The sequence below is a fragment of the Seriola dumerili genome, unplaced genomic scaffold (genome assembly GCF_002260705.1).
Source record: "Seriola dumerili isolate Sdu_G_001 unplaced genomic scaffold, Sdu_1.0 BDQW01000052.1, whole genome shotgun sequence".
NCBI classification, from domain to species: Eukaryota; Metazoa; Chordata; class Actinopteri; order Carangiformes; family Carangidae; genus Seriola; species Seriola dumerili.
Genome location: NW_019174307.1, coordinates 18830470 through 18853540, shown reverse-complemented (window position 1 = coordinate 18853540; position 23071 = coordinate 18830470). Strand labels below are relative to the sequence as shown.

The window sequence follows — 23071 nt, the reverse complement described above, 5'->3', positions numbered from 1 at the left end:
ATCAGAGGAAAAGGAGCTCCTCAGGGAGTAATTCAGTGATAGTTGTCACTACATCCAAGGAACTTCAAATGGCTCATTCAGTACACTTAATTTTGGGTCTGTCTGTTTATTTGATTAAGTTGCATTTGGAGTAGATTAACTGAGTGAAGTTGTGTTGCTTAAAGTTTGTACTATGCATCCATGGTTTGTACGATACTCTCAGGACCTATGGGTGAGCTGCTGTTAGCTTGTGAGCCACATATTGGCGACCCCTGTTTTAGACTTTAAATCAGCTTTAAGATTCAGGATCAGTTACTACATTAAGTAACTTTCAACCCATGAAATAAACTGAAAAGGTTGTGGAGCCAAATTTTGTTCAGAGTCACAGAAGAGAGTTTAAGTTTCCAAAGTTGCCGAACGTAAACAGTATCTGTGAGTCTGTGTTCAAACTTATTATGATGCAGAAATAAATCTGACAAGTTTCTATTTGATCGAATGGTGCAGCGAACAACCCAAAACATGTTTTTCAATGTAATCCATCTCACCGATTGTGTAACACTGACTACAGTTAATGCAGATTTGATATTCGTGGATGATGGATTTCACCACTCAACAAGCAGGTTTTAATATTAATTTTTATATTAAACAGAAATTAATGTTGCCTCCCTGGACATTGGGAAAATATATGATATAACAATAGTTTGCTGTAGATGTAAAGTGGTTTGTAGTAAATTGGCTGAAATTTGCAAAATCAGCGATTTCAGTGGTTTGTTCCTTTCAGAATAAAATCAAGGATTTGAAATGTTAAAAAGTTAATATTTCATCGTGATATTGGTGCAGAAATAATCACAGCTTTCATTGTTTTCTCTGTAGATACTGATACTAACAGAACAAGAACACAACGTGTCCACGATCACAGGCTCAGCTGTTGTCTGCATAGATCTTACCTTGATATATCCTGTCTTCGTCCCTGCAGGCTGCAGATCTTCGTACCTGCTGACTGTGTGTCCGAGTGCCGCTCGCTCAGCCCACAGCCATGCCAGACGTAAAGCCTCCACCACCATGTGACTACCCCTCCACCTCCTCCGCCGCAGCCTCCGCCGGCTCTCCTGCTGGCTGCGCCTCTCCCCTCGACCTTGTCATAGACATGGAGCCCTGCATCGCCAACCTCCCCCTGTCCCCCGACCCACTGTCTTCCTTCCCCCGACACAGACCCAGCATTCCTCACTACCCGGGCGTCCAGGGGCCTCACTTCCCTCTCATGGCCAGGTGTAACAGCAGCACCCTGCTCACTAACCTGGGACTGAGGTACTGCTCCAGCAGGCAGGGCCCTCTGGGGGTGGGGCCGGGTCAGGGGATGGCCCCGGGCTCCTGCAACCACACAGGAAGCAACGGCGGCAGGCCTTACAGGAGTATGGAGAACCTGAACTGGAACGCTGTGGCAGATTCTGGCCTGTGTGCGTTCAGTGCTGCCCCCTACAGGAGCGTGGACAGTGAGTTCATTTTACGCTACACATCCACTAGCCATTGGTATGACGGGCCCCCAGATGGATCTATGGTGGGGGCCCATGGACTGGTACCCAACCCGGAGAGCCTGGCATTTTACCCTCGACATGGGCTGCCCAGGAAGGACCTCCCACTCTTCCCCCAGTTGCTGTTTCCAGGTGGCGTCGACGAATGGGATGCAAGGAAAGGGCTGAGGGAGAAACTCCGCCTCCAGAGTGCGAGGTCAGCAGTTGAGCCTCTGAAGCCCCTCCCACTGCGGCCTCAGGTGACCCCAAGTGAAAGGGAGAGTGTGCATCACATGAATTCAACAGGAGCTGGTTCCAGGTCGCTGTGCACAATGCGCATCACCAGCCCCGAGGAGATCAAGCAGGAGGTCCTGAGGCGCTTACAGCTCCGGCGGCAGAACAGCAGCCCCAACCTCACTCTCCACAGCTCCCCGTCCACCCCGAAAGCGGTTAAAACATCCTGCACAACAGACAACATTGCAGGTAACAGGAATGGATCAGATTCTGAGTGCCGCAGACCTCCTGTGGGACGCCTTCATATCCCTACATTCGAGGAGTTTAAGAGGATGAGGCAGAAGGAGGGGGAGCAGAGCAAAGAGTCCACAGCGGGTTCTGTGGCATCTGGAAAACCTGAGGCCGACTTGCAGGATTCTGCTGGATCAGAGAGGGAGTTACCTCCTTCTGATCACGCTGTCCCTCAGTCAGGGTCTGATGGAGCAGACAGAGAGCAGAGGGGAGATCCTGAGGAGGTGAAGGGAGCCAAGAGCGCAGGTGAAAGGACAGGCACCAGTGATGAAGGCCTGCAGACCGTCACCTCCTCAGAAAAACTCCCTTCCAGCGCTGTGAGCAATAACAGCACTGAAGATCGCACCTCCTCCTCCACCTCCATTTCCAGCACATACTCCCCCATCCGCACGGGCCCGTCTCCACGTTCACCCCTGCAGCCCCTGGCCAGCTCAGCCCAGGAGAAAGCCCCCGCCGCAGGGCGAGACGATGGGAGCAGCAGGCGTAGGAGGAGCAGTCTGGAACCAGCTGGGTCGGTTCCTTTCCCGCCCAGCAGGGAGAACTGGGAACGGCCCTCCAGCTGCTGCCCAGCGCTCCTCCTGGAGGGGACGGACCTGTCCAGCTACGGAGCCAAGATTTACAAGATGAAGGACGGCCTCATTGGCTCTGCACTGGACCTCATCAAGAAGAGGTGAGTCTGGGACGGGGGCAGGAGGAGAAGGTGGAGTGGGGTCTATGTGTTTGTTATTGTCAGAAGTGTTCAGATCTTTTTACTTGTAACTATTGCTGCTATCACTTCTGCTGCCATTGCCAAGATCCAAGTGGAGTTGGATACAAACCAGCTCCATAGATAAATGAAAACAGAGGAGTTTAATTCAATTCTAATTTCTTTTTCAGTTTGTGCTGCATTGAACTAATGAGACCTCAGTATTTTACCAATAAATATATCGTTTTTAAATCAAGTCAATCTTGTTGATGTTGAAATTATATCTCTTAGTTCACATGATCTGAGTCCTATAGCAACAGAGGAGCGTATGCAAGTACACTTCCATGTTTGTGCTATGCAGTGCTAGAGCATTGTGCTGGTGTGTGCGAGTTCCATCTGTTTAAGCCCGCGTGTGTTGTGTTATCGATTTATCTCAGTTATTGTGATAACAGCTGTCGGAGCTAACAGTGTTGGCTCCGCAGACGAGGCTGTGGGCGGGAGGCTGGCATGAAGCATGACAGACTGGAAGACTAGCACCGTCCCCACAGACCCACTGTTTCCCTGTCTCTCCTCTCTCTGTCTGTGTCAGCTGTTGGCTAAATAAATGCAGGCCTCACTCCACTGTGGTTCATTCTGATCAAGGGCAAACAAGAGGAGGGTGTGTTTCTTTTTCTTTTTTTCTTTTTTTTTTTTACAACACTGTGGTGTCATTTGGGTCCAGGCTTCTATGTGATGTAGATATTAGACCCTGAATACAGAGGATCTACTTGATAAAGCCCGTTGGAGAATATAAACTCCACCCCCTGCAGGCTGCAGGCTGCAGGCTGTGATAGATGGGAGATAGACGGTGTCTTTCCCTGCCTGTCAGGACTCTCCACTGACTGTTGTTCCTTTGTTTGCACTGCTAGAAGGGATGATGGATGTCGGAAGCTCCTCTGCATGAAGGAAGCAGAAAAATAAGTGCTGTGTGTGACTTTGTGAACAGTACATGTTCAATATGTGTGAGTCTTGGGCTGCAGCTAAAGGTTGTTTGTACGGTTAATCTATAGAATTTATCAGATAGGGAAACCTGCCTTTTGTGATGTCTTGAAATGATTTATAACCTGATGAGCACTAAGACTACGAGTCTACAGTCACTGCTAGCAGCTCTGTGAGGCTGTTCCTAGGCACAGCCGTGAGCTAAAAGCTAATGTCAGCATGCTAACATGCACGCAATGACAATGCTAACATGCTGATGCTAAGCAGATATGATATTTACCATTGCAAACATTTGCAAATTAGAATGACACACAAAAAAAGCTGGGGCTGATGGGAATGTTATTAGTTTTGCATTTGATCATAAACCAAAGCACTGGACAAATTGAGAGTTTGACATGATGGTGATGATGATGGTGATGGATGAAACTGATGGATGAAAAGTAAGAGAACCACCAAAGTTATTACAATTCATCCTGAAGGGAGCATGAACATGGGCAGCAAATTTCACAATAATCCATTCGATAACTGTTGAAACATTTCACCATAAACCACTAATGTGAAGCTCATGGTGGCACTAGAGGAAGAAGTCAGGGAAACACCACAGTCAACAGGATTCATCCTCTGGAGACCACGAATGTCTGTTCAACATTTCATGGCAATCCACCCAAGAGTTACTCAGATATTTCAGTCTGGACCGAAGTGGTGGATCGACCAACATAGCATGGTTAAAGACTAAATTCACTTTGCAATGATATAAAAACAGAGAACAGCAGCACATTTTCAAAGTAGAGAGTGTTTTGAATTTGACTAATCTTTTTAACAAATAATTGATGATCAAAATTGTTGATTCATTGTCTCCCAGTCATTTCAGCAGCACTGCGGTCCCCTCATAGAGCCACCTAACAGCTCCAGCAGCTCACATTCAACATTGTTTATCCCAAGTGGATTCATCTTTTATGTTCAAAAAGCACCCACGATGCAACACTCTGTGCGCTCCCCTTGTGATTTAAATTCGACCTAAGGCTCTGTGAATGCTAATACTTGAAGATTTATTAATTAAACATGGCAATATTCTGTGTGATCTCTGCACCCTGAGGTATTTGACTTCCACCAATAAGTCTCTTTGTTTAAGTGTATCATGCAGCCAGACCTGCACACGGAGCATAATACAACGCGTGCTGCATTATCGCAGCAATATTCATATTATTACACCTGGGAGGGGTTTTTATAGACCACAAATAGAGTGAAGCATTAAAGCAGCACCAGAGTTAATTGTACGCTGCAGTAAAGGTGCACCAGTTATGTGTAGCATTCAAGGGAGGCGTGTATCCACCGTATTTTCTTTAGTGTTTTCCATTTCCAAAGAGAAATATATTGAATTCATTGGAGTGATGTATGCATCGGGGAAAGTGACAGACGGGCTAATTTAAGTGTCACATTGCACCGTTTTGAGCAGTGATCTATCACATACAGTGGTTTCCTGATAAATTAAGCTGTAGGTTATTACTTCCCATGCATCATCTGAGGTGTGACAGCTAATACTGTGAGGGGAGTGGCCTTTAATGACAGTTTGTCCAAGTGAAAACCGATTGGGCGCTTTGGAGATGTGTCCTCAAAACTGTATTAATTACATCTGCCTTCTCGCCATGCCACGTTTAATTTGAGCATTTGAGCACTTTTGATCTGCTGCGTCGGCTTCGTTGATTACATGTGTAGCCTAATGCGAGATAATACAGGTTGCCAGGGTTCGCTGTAGTTTTAATATGAAATGTGTGTGTGTGTGCCTGTGTGTGTGTGTGTGTGTGTGTGTGTGTGTGTGTGTGTGTGTGTGTGTGTGCTGATGTGCCACAGAGCATCAGAAGGATGCTGAGAAATGTGTTTTTATGACATGTCCAGAAAGAGCTCCGTATTTTAACTGGGTTGGGAGGGACAGAGCTCAGAATGGACAGAGTTATGTAAGAACCATTAGAATAATGAGATCTCGCCACAGGGATACACGAGGATACATAACAGGCCAAAGTAAACTACATACAGTATCATGGCTGAGGTTAAAACTAGTGCTGGTGCATTTAATTTATTAGGGGATTGACATAAATTTGTTAATTGTTTAAGTCGTTTAGCAAGCAAATATGCAAACATTTGCCAGTTGCAGCAGCTTAAGTGGGAGGATTTACTGATTTTCTCAGTTTTATATCAGTGTAAATTTAATATCTTTTATGGTTTCTGTTGGATGGAAAAAAATCAAATTGGGTTCTGGGACATGATAATGGACATTTTTCATTAATTTCTAATATTTCTTACACTTTGTTTATCACTTAATCAAAAAGTAGCTGACACATTGGTTAATAAAATATAGATAGCCCTACGTTAAACAAACCAAACACCAAACAGGGAAACAAAAAGAAAACATGCATGTCACCAGTGTCCACAATAACAGCAGCAGTTTAACTGATGATAACAAGGTCATGTCCTGTGTGGACACGACAGGAAACATCAGAAAGAAGAGAAAAGAGGAGATAACATGCAACATTAGACTGCAGCATTAAATTATATAAAAGCACAGGAGCCAATATCACTGAGTGTCACATTTATGCGTCGCTACTATTGTAACATTGCCATGATCAAAACTAACCCAACCTGCTCCTGAGACTAACCCTCCCCCTCTGTTGTTACATACACCAGTTTGTGAAAAAAAGTCAATATTTCAGGAATGTACAGACATAGTTGAGACTTTTATGGGTTTTGACCCTTGGGCCTATTAAAACTGCTCAGCCGATGAAAAAACTGTAAATGCCTTTTAATTTTAATAAAAATATAATAATCTCTAAAATTGCTGTTACAAGGGTTTTTTTTCTTGCAGTCAAAGCAGTGATATATTATTTTGCACTCGTGCGTGTTGGACCGTGAAACTTGCCAGTGTTTGAAAAACAAAATCCATATACTGTGTATAGTTTAGTATAGTATAGTTCCTGTGTGAGTTATTTAGCTTAGCTTAGCTTAGCTTAGTTTAGCTTAGTTAGCTCTTAGCTCAGTGTTGGTGTCATTGCACATTTGTTTTGTTCAGCCTCAGTGTTTACACTTCCTGCGCAGCACCAAACACAACATCGAGCTTAATATGTTCAGAAGTGTAGGTTTTGTAATTTGTGGTGTTCATCTGCCCCCGAGTGGCATAAAAATCAAATCCTGAGATGGATCTATCACAAACGGGCCAACACTTCTGTCTTAAAATGATTTTTGGAGTATTTTTGTGCCTGGTGACAATATAGAGATGACAGAGAAGGAGGAGAGAGAGAGAGAGAGAGAGAGAGAGAGAGACGAGGAATGAAATTCAACAAAGGTCCCCAGCCCGACAAAAGTCAGGCACATTATGGTTCATGGTCGGCGTCTTAACCCCTAGGCCTCTGATGCTTAGATGTCTTATCTCTGAAGGGTGTGTTGCACTGTTGTGTGTTTTTACAAATGCATGTATAAGTCCCCACAGGCAAGCATTTGTGGTTTCACTGTGGTGTAATTTCAGTGTGTGTGTGTGTGTGTCACTGCCTGTGTGCTTTTGTGGGGTGTCTCAGATCACATGTTGGCCGTGTGCTGCAAGAATGGATCCCCAGTTATCAGACAAAGGAATGAAGGGAAAGTATGATGCCTGGGTGTGTTTGTGTGTGGTTGTGTGCAGGCAGCGCCCCTCTGGTCCAGGGGTTCAGGTGTTAATGTCCACTGATGTGTCTAATTACTGTCCTCCTGAAGAGGGTTTGAGAGGCATTGATTTTGGTGTTTGTGGGGGTAGAAGGATGATGGAAGAGGAGGGGGGGCGGGTGGAGTTGGATAGAGGGAGGCACAGCAGGGAGCAGAGAGGCATGTGAGCTGGAGAGGGAAGAGTTAGGTGGAATGAATGGCAGGGGTGCTGTAAGGAGAAGTGAGCTCTGCCAGAATTATAATTTCAACCCTGCTCTCCCTCCTTTGACTTTCCCTCTTTCTTCATTTACTCCCTGTCTCTCACATCCTGCCTCTCCTCCCTCCCCTTTCCCCTCTCCTCCTTCTCTTCTCTGCCTCCCATCCTTTCGCTCTCCCACTCCTTGCCTTCCTCTTCTTCCCCTTGTCCTTCCCTTTCCCTCCCTCCCTTCTCTCCATCCATCCATCTCTCTCTCTCTCTCTCTCTCTCCTCCGTACCTCCGTCTCCTCCTCTCTTTACCAGCTGCAGTGCAGAGATCTCCGCCGAGGCCCCCGTCAGGCTGTCAGGTGACCGGCACGGAGGCTGTGACATCACCGCCCCCTCGACCGACTGTCAGCCCTCCGCCGTTGCCATGGCAACGTCGGCAACGGCCTGCGGAGCTGAGGCTGGCGACGAGACGCCTGCAGGAGGAGGAGGAAGAGAGGAAGCAGGAGAATGCGTAAGGACTCGTTTTCGTTTTCTTTCTTCTCTTTCTGTGTCTTAAAATGTGTCGTCTGTGCGTGTCTTCGCTCGCCGCTTTGCATTGTTGCTTCGCAATGTGTAGAAACACACTAGATCTATTGGTATTCAAGGATGACAGGGACAAGCAAGGGGACTGCGACACACACACACACACACACACACGCACATCACTCTCACATACTGATGCAGAGGTATTTGTTGAGACAAGAACAGGCATGCAGCACTCTGTTTTCCAGCAACAGCTCGACGTCTGAGGGTGCAGTAAAAAAAAGAGGATTAAGCCCCCCTCCAGCTGCGGGCTGCTGGTAACTCAGCGTTTCATTCCCTGCTCTCTGCAGCTTGACACCAGCCTCAGCTGCAGCTAGCCTTGTGCTCCTCTCTGTGCATCTGCAGAACAGAAGAGCCGGACTGACATGGAGTCGCATCTTGCTTGCTTGCATGCTACAAGGCTGTAGGTAGTTTAGAGAACAGATGTCGGGGTGCGTACGATTCTAGCCTTGCTTCGTTTTTTGGCTTTGAATCCACAATGGATCCTGCCTCTGCATTCTTAAAGTAAGGGCTGCTGTTTGATAATTCAGCGGAACATGAATTATTCTCCTCAGTATTATGTGATTGCTGCAAGCTGTATATCATGTTGCCTTCTGGTGGAGGGAGATGAAAACCTTCCTCCGCCTTTCAGTCATGTGTAGCTGTTAGTTGTCAGAGAATTGTCAACATTTAGGGAGGTAATCATCGCAAAGCCAATATCATCAAATGCAATGGATGCGGGTGATGCCTCTGGGGTGAGGAGCTGCATGTCAAAGCGCTGACCTTTGAACTTTCAACCTCAGGTCAACTCTCAGGGGCTTGATAGACCCCTAAAAGGATTTTAAAAGCCACGTGAGGAGTGTTTGTCCACGCAGAATGCTGCAGTGTGTCAGGGAATTCCTCGCTTCACCTCAAAAATAAAAAATAAAAAAGCCAGGAGATGCTTTGAATTGTCACTTGGGGGACGTCTCTCATCTTCAAGGCTGGGTGGCTTCAAGTTGTGATAAGAGCAGATTTTTGGATATGTGGCCTTGTTGTGTTTAGAGTCTATTACAAGACTTGGCAGACGCTCAGTGCTGTATCTCAGTATGAAATTTGGATTCTTGTCAGTTCTACAAGCTGGGATCAGAGAGATAACCAAGACTTGTTATGTAATGATGTCATGACAGTGAACATGTTGACATCGTACATGAAAACTCCTCTCGCAGACGCGCACAGACACACGAGCTGTGATTCCTCTCTCCTTATCTCCTCGGAAGAGTCTTGCCCCTTTTTCATCTGTTGCTATAGAAACGTGACAGTTTGATTGACGCACGTGTCCTTCCACCTGGCAGCACACCGGTCTGGGCTGCAGGCGCTCCAGCTCGGACGCAGCCTATGAGCTGGCTGAGACGGTGAGGGCGCAGCGCGAGTGCCGTCTCCGGCCCCACTACAGCGACCCCATGCCAGCCGACGCCTCCAAGCGCAAACAGCTGGAGATGAAGATCGCTGCTGCCGCCCGACTCCACGGCCACCGCCGAGACAGAGACAGAGACAGTGGTGAGTGCATGACAACTTAGTCACAATCAAAACAAGTGTTTGACATGCTTTCTGTATTAATCCATTAAATATTTATGTTACAGTTGAGCAACTTTGGAGCAAATGATGACAAAACTGAAGCTGCAATATCATATTATAAAACTAGAAAGTATTCAGGATGCAAATTATCCAAGGAATATAATTCAAGGCCGCACAATTTCAAGTCAAATTTGTCATTTGAAATAAAAAATGTTTACAAATTTTTTATCTGCTTCTGGATTCAAATCTGCATCAAAGCCCACACAGTGATGGACAGTTATGCTGAATGGCAGATTGGTGATGTTTACAAAATTTTCAAATTGTCATTGTAACTGAATCATCACATATTGGTGAGATTTTGCAGGGTTGCCTCAGTGTTTGGTTTCTGCATGCGTTCATGCTCATGCTAAATTTATGTCAAGTAGACACCAAAAGGAAACCATTTATAAAAAAGAGTGAAAAACAAAACAAAAAAAACGTACCCAAATGTTTTATGCACCGGATTTGATGAAGATTAGTTTTCAGGAGGAGTAATGAAAACAAAAATGTTTTCCAAAAGAATTCACAGTGGCAGACAAGCTGTCAGTGTGGAAATGAGCATGAAATAATTGTCTTGAAGCATGACGGGACAGAAGAAGAGTTTTGCTTCTAAAAAGTTGCCATTTCCCAAAGAATTTCTCAGTTTCCCATCACCTCAAACCTCCAGTTCTAGAGAATACATAATATCTTGAAGCCAGTAAAAGATGGCGTCTTGCTAATAAAGATGTGAAGGCTAACATGTCTGACATTCCTCAGTGACGCCAAATATCGCAACAAAGAGGCAGTTCTTCATTATAGTTTTAAATAATTTGGACATCGTATAAATCTGACCATGAATAAAACATGTGACTTAAATTAAATGCAGATGCATCAGTCGCATCTGTCACACCTGTCCTCTACCTCTGGATATATTTCAGACAGTCAAGCTTTAGGAAAGTGAACCTTGTGTAACCTTGTGTAAAGTCAATTATGGTTTAAAGAGTACTCCAGTGATTTAGTCTTAAATTTCCATAAAATTGTGAGACCTACAAAGACAGATGAACAAAAGAATAATCTAAATCAAAGCAGCAGAGAGATATATTTGGAGTTTTAGTCCTTAGTGTGGCTCAAGCTGTAAAAACACTGAATCCTTCATTTCCCATTATGCAACTCTTTGATTTCTTTTTGTTAGCCCCTCCCTACCTGGCAAATGCCCACATCATTCAAATTCCACATCTCCAGGTTTTTGTATGCAAGTTTCCATGCCCAAGCTGACAAAAAACAAACAAACACAGGGGTCCAAACACATAACTTTCTTGGCAGAGGTAGTAATTGATTGTCTGTCACTTAACTTAAAGGAGCTATTTGTAAGTTATGCTATTGCTACACAGCTAGCATTAGCATTAACAGCTGTTTTCTTACCAGGCATGGTAAGAGCTTCAGTCATCGTTGCGTTTACAAGACAGGAGGTTATAATAAGCCCCATGAGACATGCTACTTGTTCTTCAGGGCAGCCTGGACGCTACAGTGACTCGGTATCGGAAAGTGACGAGACTGAGTTAGCTGATTAGCATGCTAACCTTCAGTAGTAAAAAAGAAGTGATAGAAATAGAAGCAAAACAAGAGGGTTGGAGACAGTCCTTGGTAAAAGAATGTATGTAAGTCAGTAAAGCAATGAAGTTTGATGCTGAACTTGCAAAGTTTCTTGTAGACTGGTATGTTAACAGCTGTTAATCCTAACGTTGGCTATGTAGCGATAACAGAACTAACTCCTTTAAAAGTCATCTCACTGGACAACTTTGATTAAATCTTAGTTATTACAACAACCCATGCTCCTCTTGAGTGCAGTGACTACCATTTAGGGTCCCGGGCAGCAGGATGTGATCATGTATCTTAACACATACGTAAACACTTAAACACGCGAGTAATAATAAAACACATTTGTCCAAAAACAGGCTTTGATCCAATCTTTTTATCAGCGGTTCTGACTTGATGCTTCCTTCCTGTGGAGAACTACATCCAGCCTGCTCTGTTAATAAATCCCTAGACTTGTACAGAACTCCACGTCCTCATTACATCTCCCTCACCTCCCCTCATCAAGGAAGGTGAATCACTGTAAAATTGTGAATGAATCTCCATCTGAAGCCGGCATTTTACAATCTGTCGCATTTTGAAAAAGATTAAGGCTATTAAGAGCTGCATTTGTTTTGTATTAACATCTCTTATACAACTCAGTGCCATCCTCATCTCACCTCCCCCACCAAACACCCAAACACACACACACACATATATATACACACAGAGCTCCCTTGCTAATACTGTGCTGTCAACAGAAGCTATTTGACACTGGACGCCGGCCACAGAATGTCAGTCAATATGGCATATGCTAATGGTGACCTTGTTGCTCTTTCCAGCAGATAAAGGGGATATGCACTAGAAATATATTTTTCCTCAGAGCAAAAGAATTATCATCAAGTGGTTTCATGTTGATACATAATTAACATGGCACATGTATAATGAACCAGGTGTTTCAATGAAACATTTGAAAGCTTGTCTTAGCAGCTCAGCAAACACATACAGTCCCTCGGTTTGAACACACACACACACACACACACACACACACACACACACACACACACACACACACAGTATTGACATGATATGTATTGACAACAAAGGTTAAGTCCTTGACTGGAGGGTTAGGGATCTAATTATTGGAGTAAGATGATATCTATAATAGTTCCTTCATTTTGACATGGCCACTAATGACTAGTCCAGATTAAATGGGCGTTCATTTGGGTGGCTGCTATTAATGGTTGTGTGTGTGTGTGTGTGTGTGTGTGTGTGTGTGTGTGTGTGTGTGTGTGTGTGTGTGTGTGTGTGTGTGTGTGTCTGTAGAGACTAAGTCCACAAGCACTAATGAATCTTCACCTCCCCAGCTCCAGCAGCAATTCGCGGTCGCTCTGAGCCCCCTGGTGAGGAGCGTCAAGCGGGTCTGGGCGTGACTCGGTCCGGGCAGCATCGCTGGAGCACCATCAGCAGTCTGAGTGCTGACAGCGGTGTGGTGGGTCTGAGTGATGAGCGGGAGGAGGAGGACAGCGAGCCTCGCCGTTACCGCAGAACCCGGGGAGCAGAGGTTGAACGAGTGGACAGCGGCATCGGCCCGGGGCTGTCCCGCACCTGGAAGAGGCCCTCTGCCTCCCTCAGAGCCTGGGAGGCCCAGAGACCCTGTCCAGACTGTGGACTGAGGGACGGAGCCTCCAAAGAGCGAGGAGAGCGCATGTGTGAACGTTGCTCCAAACTGCGCACAGAGCGTAAAGAAGCCATCCTGGAGTTCCTGAACACGGAGTCGAGCTACGGCGAGGACCTGCGGATCATCAAAGAGGAATTTTATTGCCCCATGCAGAGCGCCGGCCTGCTGACAGCTGAGCAGCTCACTGTGGTGTTTGGTAACGTTCAGGAGCTGATAGATGTCAATGATCGCTTCACTGAACACCTGCAGGACAGCATCGACCAGGCCTTTGACCAGGTGACCCATGCTCTGTCATATTGGTGGTCATATTTTGCAGATTTTCAATGCTGTTAAGCTGCTGGTGTTACATAATTCACCTTCAGGGTCACATTTATAAAGCCATTAAACGGCATGCTTTCTTTTGATTGCAAATACCCACAGTACAATGCAAAGATGTTCATATTAACAAAACATTGAAACAGTCTGAGATTATTTCAACTTTCTAATGCAATATAACCCAAGGATTCTCTACACACATCCAACCCACAAGGTTATGCACAAGTTCACACACACAAACCAAATCCCAGTCAAAAATGTTAATAGCCTATATCAACAGAGTCAAAGGTTTTAGTTGGAGTAATGTGAAAGCATGAGGGCCCAAAGAAGAGAGAAAAAAAGATGGGCGTTAAGCCTAGATTTCAAAACCTCAACAGGACCTGACTCAAGAACTTGTGCTCCAAGCTCAGTGAGCAAAAGGACTTTTTGTTAAACCTAGGAACAGTTAAAATAAACAGTGTAGAAAGAGTGTAATGAAGGTAGTAAGGTGGGACATGCAGGGTAGAGCCAATCTGTTTGTAAGTCAGAAGGAGGGTTGTGAAACTCGCTCTTGCTTGCAGTGCAGCACCGTTGGGATTGGTGAAGGTCAGGAAAAAAGTATTTCAGCATCTTTAGTTGCTAAATTGGGGCCCATCCCAACTATTTTATTTAAATGAAAAAAGCAGATTGTGTAACGTTCCTGATACGTGGCTCAAAGGTCAGAGAGTTTCAACCACTTCCAAGACAAACCGGCTTGTTTTACATCTTCCCTGGAGTCACAACGCGTTTTTGATCAGATTTGACTGGACCTTGTGGTAAAATCATTTGGTCAAATACTTTTTCCAAGGTTGACAGTGAGCTGTGACTCAGTTTTTAAGCCAATGTGGACAAGAAGTTGTTTAAGTGCTCCCAATATTTTTGGCAATCCCATGACAACTGGAAGCAACTGGAACTGGAAGAGCAACTTGTTTTGTCAACCAGTCTTTTTTTGTTTAATTCTTGTACCATGATTTAGCCATCTCCCATCTTGATTCAAAATACTGACACTCATGTCTAGAAAACATCTGCTGCTCTCACACGAGACTCTTCCCACTGCAACTCACAGTTCATCCAATCCAATGCACCCTTTGCAATATGTTTGTCACTCCTTTGCTTGATCACATCTGCTGTTTCACAGAGCTCACCTGAAAGCCACTGTATGCTGCAACTGTTGCAATCACATAAAGCATTTCATAAGACCCACCTCCAGCACTCCAGCTGTAACCTGCAGGCTCTGAGGATATAAACTCTTATGGGAGAAGTTATAAATGCCACTCCCCAGTCACCACTGTGCTGAGCTTGGTTTATCCTTGAGGGAAGCGATGACGTCAGAGCCAAATATAAACTCTGTACATATTCTGCATGCACATAATTTTTTATTACGGTACCAGCAGATGAGTTGCTGGGACAAACTGTTTCCCAGTAAAAGACTTGACCGTTTTCTCTCATGTGGTTTGACCTCAGGGAGACGAGGACCTGCTGACAGTGTACATAGGAGAGATCTTTCTGGAGTTCGTCAACATGCTGCCCGCCTTCCAGACCTACTGCCTGCAGCAGTCCACCTCGGTCAACTTGCTCAACACGCTGGAGAAGGAGAAAGAACTGCTCCGGTACGCACAAAGCACAAGGACTCATCTTTCTGTTGGTCCGTGTGATGGCGAAGTTACTCTGGGAGCTTTCTCGAGTTCCTGCCACGGCTGTTCTGTGTAATTCTTAATGGAAAAGACAGGGGGTTATCACTAATTCAGAAGAAGGTCTATTTTAAGAGTAGAGCTGCAATGATTCATATTTTTAGACAGCACCGCAGCTCACCCATGAGTCAGGCCGTCCTGTGATTCGTATTAATCAACTTTTTAAGAGATCTCCAAGGGCATGCACAGACCGTACGAATCTCTGTTTTCATCTCAATTTCCTGTTTCTCTTTTCAGAATCTTCCTGGATGTTTCCCAGAACGACAACACAGCACTGCGTCGTATGAACTTGCGCTCCTTCCTCATGGCGCCCCTCCAGCGTGTGACCAAATACCCACTTTTATTGAGCCGCATCATCAAGGTCACTCCCGAATGTCACCCCGACTACGCACGTCTCCGCGAGGCCAAGAGCCGCGTGGAGTCCCACCTTGAGCACATCAACATGAAGACCAAGCAGGAGGGCAACGGCGTCACCTGGTCCCTGCGCTCATTCCGCCGAGACAGCCGCAAGAACCGGGAGGTGATCAACATCGAGATGCGAGAGGTGTCGATGAAGACGGTGGGCTGGGCGAGAGAAAACACGCGCTTCGTCATGGAGGGACCACTCCAGTTGTCCCAGCCGGCAGATGGTCAGTGGGTGAAGAAGGGCAGCAAGGCCCTCAAGTTCCAAAATGTTCAGAGTCTGCTCATGGTGAGGACACAGCGGGCAGGTGAAGCCCCGGGACAGGGCAACGACCTGGGGGCACGGGGAGATCAGGTGGAGGGCGGTGGAGAGAGCATTCGTGATGGAGTGCTGGTTCTAATCAAGGACAAAAGCAGCGGGAAGTTCGCCGTGCTGAGAGAGCCCATCCGCCTGGGGAACTGTGTGGTTTCCACAGATCCGGACAGCGAGGACACATTCGAGGTGCTGGACATTCGACGGGAGTCTTTCGTTTTCCGCGCCTCGGACAAATCTCGTACCCAGCAGTGGTTCCATCAGATTAAGAGATACACTCGAGACTTGGGCACCTGGAGGAAAAGACGCAATGCTTTGCCCAACATCATGATCAACACAAACCAGACCCGCTCCTGAGACCAAACCTCCCCCTCCCCCCGTTCTTTGTTACACTGTAAATAACCTGAATCCTTCTACTGCAAAATCAGCTGACAACGAGAAACATTTCTGAGTGACACCACTGTTATAACGTGTGAGATTTCAGTTAAAAAAAAATCTTTCTCAGAGTCTCTTGAGGGTAAGTTAGAGAAAGATCAAGCACTTTTTTTCCTACAGAGCTATAAGTGCACCATACTGTCATGAAGTTAACGTATGAAGATTTAATTTAAAGCCGTTACATGAAAAAAAATATCAGATTCTTGGACAACCAAAAAAACTTGGGCTGTGCTCGTCAGCCTTGATTGTAAAGACTGTTTGCTCTTGGAGAAAGAGAGCTGTGTTTTCAGTGAATAAGGCGTGTCTGTTGAATAGCATGACTGAACATAACTGACTGCAAAAAGAAAAATTGTAATGTCTTTTTTTTTTTCTTTTATACAAGACAGTTGCGAGGGGGGAAATGTTTGTTTTGGTATGTAACGGTAGAGATGTGGTCAAGAGCATTGTCCAGTGGTTTCTGTTTGTTGTCACTGCCCTCTCCTGTCTGTGCCGCCCTCTGCTGTCCGTTGGCGGCAGAGCAACTTTCACTGCCAGAGATGCAGTTGAGCAGAGCCTCTCTTAACAGGCTGAACAGACCTCCTGTATCACTGTGTTGAAATGAGAACTCACGTAACAGCAATAACCTCTGCCAGTTTTCAAAAGAAGTAGCTACTGTATATGCATTTCATTTCCCCCAAGGTTTCCTTTTTGCCGTTCAGGTGTTTATCCTGCTTCAATGAGCGCCGTGTTTCATGTTGAGTTTCACATGGCTGATTCAACTGAAGTCTCAAATCCGATCATGTTTGTTGCCTTCCCTCGTCATCCTAACACTATGGAAGTCTCATAAGTTTGTGAGAAGTCTAGTCAATCTACTGTGTGTTAGTTAACATCATGCCAAATAGGTAAAGTCAAACACTACACTTTCCCTCACTGTGTGTTAAGTGCAGAGTTTTTCAACCTGGGGTTTTGGTTCAGATACATTGATATTTGTTCGTTTGGTCTACAATATATCCGAAAATAATGTAAAATGGCATTCTCAAATTACGAGAGCCAAAGGAGTCTTTTAATTTTTTGTTTTGTCCAACCAACAGTCCAAACCCCAAAGTTATTTAATTTACAATTATACAAGCATTATTTGAGAAACTGGAACCAGCTATTTTTTTTTTTGGCAGTTTTAAATAAATATTGCTGACTTTGAGTCAATGCACTATCTACTGACTTATCATTTCAGTATATATTTCCGTATATAAATAATATAGGTTGGAAATATGTGACTATTTCATGACCCTGACAGTAGAAAGCAAAAAAAAAAAAAAAAAATCTATTTTTAAACTGGCATGATGACATGACATAAAATCTCCAGTGGGGTCACAAAAATTTCTTGATGAACTCTCCTCAAAACAATAACAAAACAAAAACCATCCGGTCATAACATGGTTTTAACTGTCTTAATAATGTGACGTAGCAATGAGTTGTTGTGCCTTGATTACTGTTAAGTTGAAGCTGACTGAAATATTTCCAATCCGTCACAGTAGCTTTTATCTCCGACATGTGGACTAGACTGCCCTCTGCTGGCGCTCCGTTGAGATCAATTTACAGGCAATATCATTATTCCTCCGACGGTCCCTGGCTGCTGGTGACATGTGATCACCTGATCTCTTTTTTTTTTTTCTTTTTTTTTTCTTAGTGTGTTTTTACTTCTCCTGATTGTGTGTTTATTTATGAAGGCTTTATTTTTGTTTAATGCACTTTATTCTGATTCAGTAATACAACACTCTCCTGTGTAGCTGCTGGTAAAAAATATGTTACGCGGTCTTGTTTGATCACAATTCTTCATGTTGGAAGGAAATCTTGTCGACAAAAGCTGATTTCAGCGTCTCGAGACAATACAGTTGATCCAGTCATCAAACCAAAACCACTATTTAAGACCGACGCTGTTTTGTTTGCAATGAAGTAGCACTAGAAGAGGTAGCGAATCACTGTGTTTTGGGAGGGCGGGGCTGCTCAACTCCACACCAACACTCCTGTGCTGTTGGGAGGACGCTGTTTCAGATTAACCCTTCCAATATGTGGGGAAAAAAAAAACAAAACCAAGACTGCTTTGTATGAGTCGCATACCATTATTTTCCCTTTTCTCATTTGCGTTTGAAAGGCCTGATGTATTATTTCCCCAATGAATTCTATTAAAATATTTTAAACGACAACCTTTCTCGCGTCCTTCTGAGCGATTTGTTCATTTGCAAAATCTGGCGAAGCTTGAAACATAGAACGTAGAATATATTTACAGTCATTTTTAAGCAACTGTAGAACAACTGATTCAAAGACAGAAAAACAAACGGTACAAGTGGAATGCACTTATTACTCCACGAAACAAAAACACAAGATGCAAGAGTTTGAAAGTGAAATATTTCTATAAAATACAGTTCAGCTCCACTACAATAAAGAGGCAAACAGAAGCTTGGATGCTGACAGTAGAAACAAACCTTCAAGACATTTCCTTAAGTGAAAAAACAGTAAACATAGAACATGCAGTACATGACATTCTGACTATTTTGTATTTTTGCTCACGGATCTCCAGAGAAAGCTTCATCACTCGACATCCAAAATATTCAAAAGGCTCAAAAGACATATTCATTGGCACTGTTCTGCAAGGGTTTCCTTGCTGTTGAAAAGAAAAGGAATCTAACTAATCACAGAGTAGCTTTATATCATGTGAAGTGCATCTTTGTCTTTTCTTTGGCTCTTCCTCTCCTGTAGCCTCATTTATAAAAAAAAAAAAGAAAGAAGAAAAAATCCTGTGTATTCAGGTCAGATTATAATGACCAAAATCCAAACAGAGACTTTTTAACAAAAGTCAGAAAAGATCCAGATCTGGTGAGATGCTGTAAAATGTATTTTACATTTTGGATTGTAGATTTAATCGTCTGATTGTTGCATCACTTACTTTCTTCATGAATTAGGCTCCTGGATCTCTGATTGGATGCACCCATTTTTTGACAGTAATTCAGACTCCTAAGAAATATCACCAGGCGTCGACTCGTCTGGTGAACAACACAAACACATTTTACGTTTTCTTTTTTTTTTGTTTGTTTTATGATGTTTTTGTAAATAAACACAAACCACCACGGAAAGTAAGCTCTGCACGGCAGGAGCACTGTGGGCGATCTCCGCCTGTCTTCTTGAATGAATTAAACATCAATTTACTATAATTCAAAAACAAAGAAAGTTGACTGTTGCAAATTAGATGAAACCTTTGCAAAACCAACTCAGGGAAACAATAACAGATGCATCAGATGAAGCTGTGAACACGGATTTCCAACAACCAGCAACAAACCAAACCTTCGATCTTAAGCCTCCGAACGAGGGTGTCAAACTCTGGCACCTTCTCTGCCACCCTTCTGACAGACTGCCATCCATCTGAAGCACCTCTCATGCATACATTCACACAGACACACACATATTCATCCGCGCACTCACACAGTCTGTCCTAGGCTGATGGCACCTCAGGCAGATCCCTGGGTCTTGCCTTCCAGGTGGGGTAAGGTCTCCAATCTGCAGCAGCCGTGGAGAGGTTCCAGCCCGGGGTAGCTACTGCGCCCTCCTCCATCTCCCACAGCCAATCACCGCCTCCCAGCTTTACTTGTCCCCGCCAGACTCGGACTCCTTGGCCAGGCCACGGATGGACAGGTCGTACACCACCTCCTCGATCTTCTTCACGTCGTACTTGAGGCCGTCGTAACGCTTCCGCAGCGGGTCGTTCTTCAGGTTGAGCAGGCGGAAGCCCGAGTCCAGCTCATTGATGAAGTTGGAGATGCGGAGCGGCCGGTTGTAGTCTCCTGCTGTGACGCTGTTTACCGCCAACCGTGACTGAAAAAACCACAGCACGAATTGAACAGTTACTTAGCTTACACATATGAGATCCTATCACTATTTACTAGGTACACCTTATGCTACAGCTGGAAATTTCATGGTGTATTAGGGACACAAAGCATCGTTCTAGCCTTTGTACATTCTTAATATAACAACAACAGACTCACCAGTTCACTAGCCATGATCAGCACACCTGCCAGGTAGTCCTCCACGTCCAGGTGAAAGCCTTTCTCTCGCACCACCTCAACTGGAGGGTGAAGAGAGTCAAGAGTCAGGCCACATCCCTCAGTAACAGTTACACACCAACACATGAAGTGGTACCTACTGCCAAGTATCTGAGCCACCTCCTCCCGAGTCACAAGAGCTTCACTCTCCAGGTAGACGACAAAGGCTGCTAAGAAAGCCAAGCGCTGCAGGACAAACCGCCAGTGTTCATGGAACCTGAGGGGGAAAACCAGAGAGATCAGAGAGAGGGAGACAAAACACTTTACTTTATTTCATCACGATAATCCACCCAGTGTCAATTCTGAGTCCTGAGTATAGTATAGAAGCGTGAGAAAGTTGTGGAAATATTAGCCAAGCCAAAAAGAAGAGTAAAGCAATGACACAGACACAAGCAGACAAGAGTTGATTTGCTTTGTAAGCCCAGCACACAAAAGCATTATGTGACAAGTGGCTCTTACCTGTAATACTGCTCCACAGGAAATTTTGTTTTGAGGTCTGCAATTTGTGTCCGGACTGTGCAGAACAACTCGCGTGCCTTCGCACATTTACTGGGAACTAGTAGTAGACAGGAAAAAGAAAAGGACACATTTGAGGGCTCAAACAAAATTAAATAACAAGTCAAAACAGTTCACACTGTGTCAAACACTCACTTTCTTTGAATCCAGTCGGCTGGTGAACACTTTGGAGAACTGTCAGTATTTCTCTAGCAGTCTGCTCCAACGTCTGAACCACCTTACGGATATCCTGCAGAAACATGTAAAGAGTGTTTTGTTTATACGAGTACCTCTCCTAACATGTCAGTAAAACCTAACGTACTAACAATACAACACATTTAATGGATCACTGACACCTTCTCAAAGTCTAAACCAAGTCAATGCAATGTAATTCTTTTAGGGGAGTTTCTTTGTGCTCACCTGGAATCTGAAGTTACATGTATGTCCCACGGTATATATGAGCATAACAACTAGTATGTAAGCCAATTGTGGTCCAGTATGTAAATATATTTTATACAAGTGTGATGTGGAAACTTGAAACCTCCAGCGCACACACACTGGACTGACTATTCAATGAGGTTGGGGACATCCTCTGTCCAGCAGTTAAACTTTTAAAACCACAATTTGGATTCTACAGTTAGGGAGAAAGATTAAATGTAATTTTTAATAGTTAACCAGACCAGACCAGATATTACTCTAAGCAGAGTATGTTCACATGTATGAACACATGATATGGGTCTTTGAGATGGGCGTTCGCTCACACATGTGCCGAATTAAAGCGCGTACACGTCTAATGTGAGAAATTAGGTTACGATAGGTATACACTATCAGATAAAGACGACAGCGTTAAAATGACGATTTTTTAAATGAAGCTTGGTGTTACCCACTGTACCTAAACGACCGCGCGTAGAAGAAACCAAGCAGACGGCAGAGCGTCATTAATTTACATTATAGTTTAAGTGACACGTTTATTATGCATTTTTATGAAGTTGGATAAAATTACGTTAAACACCTATTTATCGCAGTCGATCGCTACAGGCTGTGCCGCTTCATAAACAGGACCTCTGCCATTTTTTAACAGTTTATGGAGAGAAATTGTTTACTGTGTGTTGGCAAGGTTTCGGCTCAGGTTAGCAGCTAGCTAACCGTCTCTGAGAGCTAATGTTGACGGGCTGTTCATTCATACCTCTCTGACGTCCTGGTCGGCGCTCAGGAAGCCCTGGATGTAACTGAACATCTCGGTGACAGACATTTCTGATCAGAGTCAAACTGACGACAATGAAGACGAACCGTACGCTGCTAATTCACAAAAACATCAACGTGCACGAAAACCGTCCCCGCCGCTTCGACAGGCGCGTGGAGATGACGTCACCGCCTCGACGTCACGTTGTTGTCGCTCCGTGTTTTCTGCAAATGAATAAATGAAGAAAAAAAATGAGAAGAGATTAAATAAAGAGATTAAAAAAATGAAAATGTAAAAACAAAGCACCCTGTCTTCTATAAATTATGTGGTTTAATACATGAACAGGAACAGCATTGTTTGCAGGAAAGAAATGTGATAACTCCTCTCTTTATTTTATCTAGACAGACAGATGCTGTATTATCTCATTCACCCTGTTGACGGAGCCAAAGCACCACCCTTCTCATGTTACCCTACAATGCCTTCAAAAAAACAGCACTCTTACCAGGTATAGTAACACTCTAAGTTAATTAACATGAAAAAGTAAATTAATCTTAATTTCAGTTTTCCATCATAAATCTAAATTACTATTTCAAAATTATTACATCATATCATAATATATCATATTTTTTTTATTTTACAAACCAACATTTTGACTTATTATCTCATAATTATGTTTATAATCAGTTAATTTTGACTTAATTTTATTTGAATCTTTCCTAATGTTCAAGTTCACTGGTCGAAATGATCCTCCATACATTTCATAGATATGTATCCTAAAGTCAAATTCCAGGTGCTGGGGGAAAAGGTAAAAGTAGCAATACCACAATATGAAAATAATTAATTTCAAAAATCCTGCATTTACATAAATAAAGTACATCTGGCAAACCAAAAGTGATTATGATTCATTGCCATTGACTGAGATGTAAAGCAACAGAAAATTATGTATTACATTAATATATCCATTAATTATAATCCCTTTATGAATGGTGCCTTATGAGAATGTAGTAGCCTAATGATAGGAAACTCAAAGAAAGTAGAAGTTCCTCTAAATTGTACTTAAGTATGTACTTGAGTGAACGGACCTCGTTACTTATAAATCTAAATAATATGTTATTCAAAAAAAAAAAAAAACATGTAATCTTACCCTTTTAACTAGTGTGTGCAACACTTGAAGTTGTGACATTTCCGACGGCTCTAGAAGGCAC

The 23071-nt window shown here is 43.9% G+C and overlaps 2 protein-coding genes across 2 annotated transcripts; one reads left to right on the top strand and one right to left on the bottom strand.

Annotated features, from left to right (window-relative positions):
- The first annotated feature begins 1015 nt into the window (after positions 1–1015).
- On the top strand, positions 1016–16506 carry LOC111218031. Its single transcript, XM_022740119.1, has 6 exons — positions 1016–2685; positions 7868–8063; positions 9448–9652; positions 12628–13217; positions 14739–14884; positions 15203–16506. Exons 1-6 carry the CDS (start codon positions 1016–1018, stop codon positions 16035–16037), a joined length of 3642 nt encoding a protein of 1213 aa, XP_022595840.1. The 3' UTR covers positions 16038–16506.
- Positions 16507–18350: 1844 nt separating this feature from the next.
- tsn (translin) lies at positions 18351–22036 on the bottom strand. Its single transcript, XM_022740888.1, has 6 exons — positions 21870–22036; positions 20840–20933; positions 20648–20744; positions 20290–20405; positions 20132–20211; positions 18351–19961 (listed from the first exon to the last, which is right to left on the bottom strand). The coding sequence occupies exons 1-6, from the start codon at positions 21933–21935 to the stop codon at positions 19731–19733; spliced, it is 684 nt and encodes a 227-aa protein (XP_022596609.1). The 5' UTR covers positions 21936–22036; the 3' UTR covers positions 18351–19730.
- Between the last annotated feature and the right edge of the window lie 1035 nt (positions 22037–23071).

Bases quoted from the DNA above. Each gene is read 5' to 3' on its own strand.
- LOC111218031 (XM_022740119.1), top strand. From the start codon at position 1,016: ATGCCAGACGTAAAGCCTCCACCACCATGTGACTACCCCTCCACCTCC. The intron at 9,653-12,627 runs GTGAGTGCATGA...TCACCTCCCCAG, and splicing joins AGACAGAGACAGAGACAGTG to CTCCAGCAGCAATTCGCGGT. The intron at 13,218-14,738 runs GTGACCCATGCT...GTTTGACCTCAG, and splicing joins TCGACCAGGCCTTTGACCAG to GGAGACGAGGACCTGCTGAC.
- tsn (XM_022740888.1), bottom strand. From the start codon at position 21,935: ATGTCTGTCACCGAGATGTTCAGTTACATCCAGGGCTTCCTGAGCGCC. The intron at 20,406-20,647 runs GTAAGAGCCACT...TTTCCCCCTCAG, and splicing joins CCTGTGGAGCAGTATTACAG to GTTCCATGAACACTGGCGGT. The intron at 20,212-20,289 runs GTAGGTACCACT...TTCACCCTCCAG, and splicing joins GGTGGCTCAGATACTTGGCA to TTGAGGTGGTGCGAGAGAAA.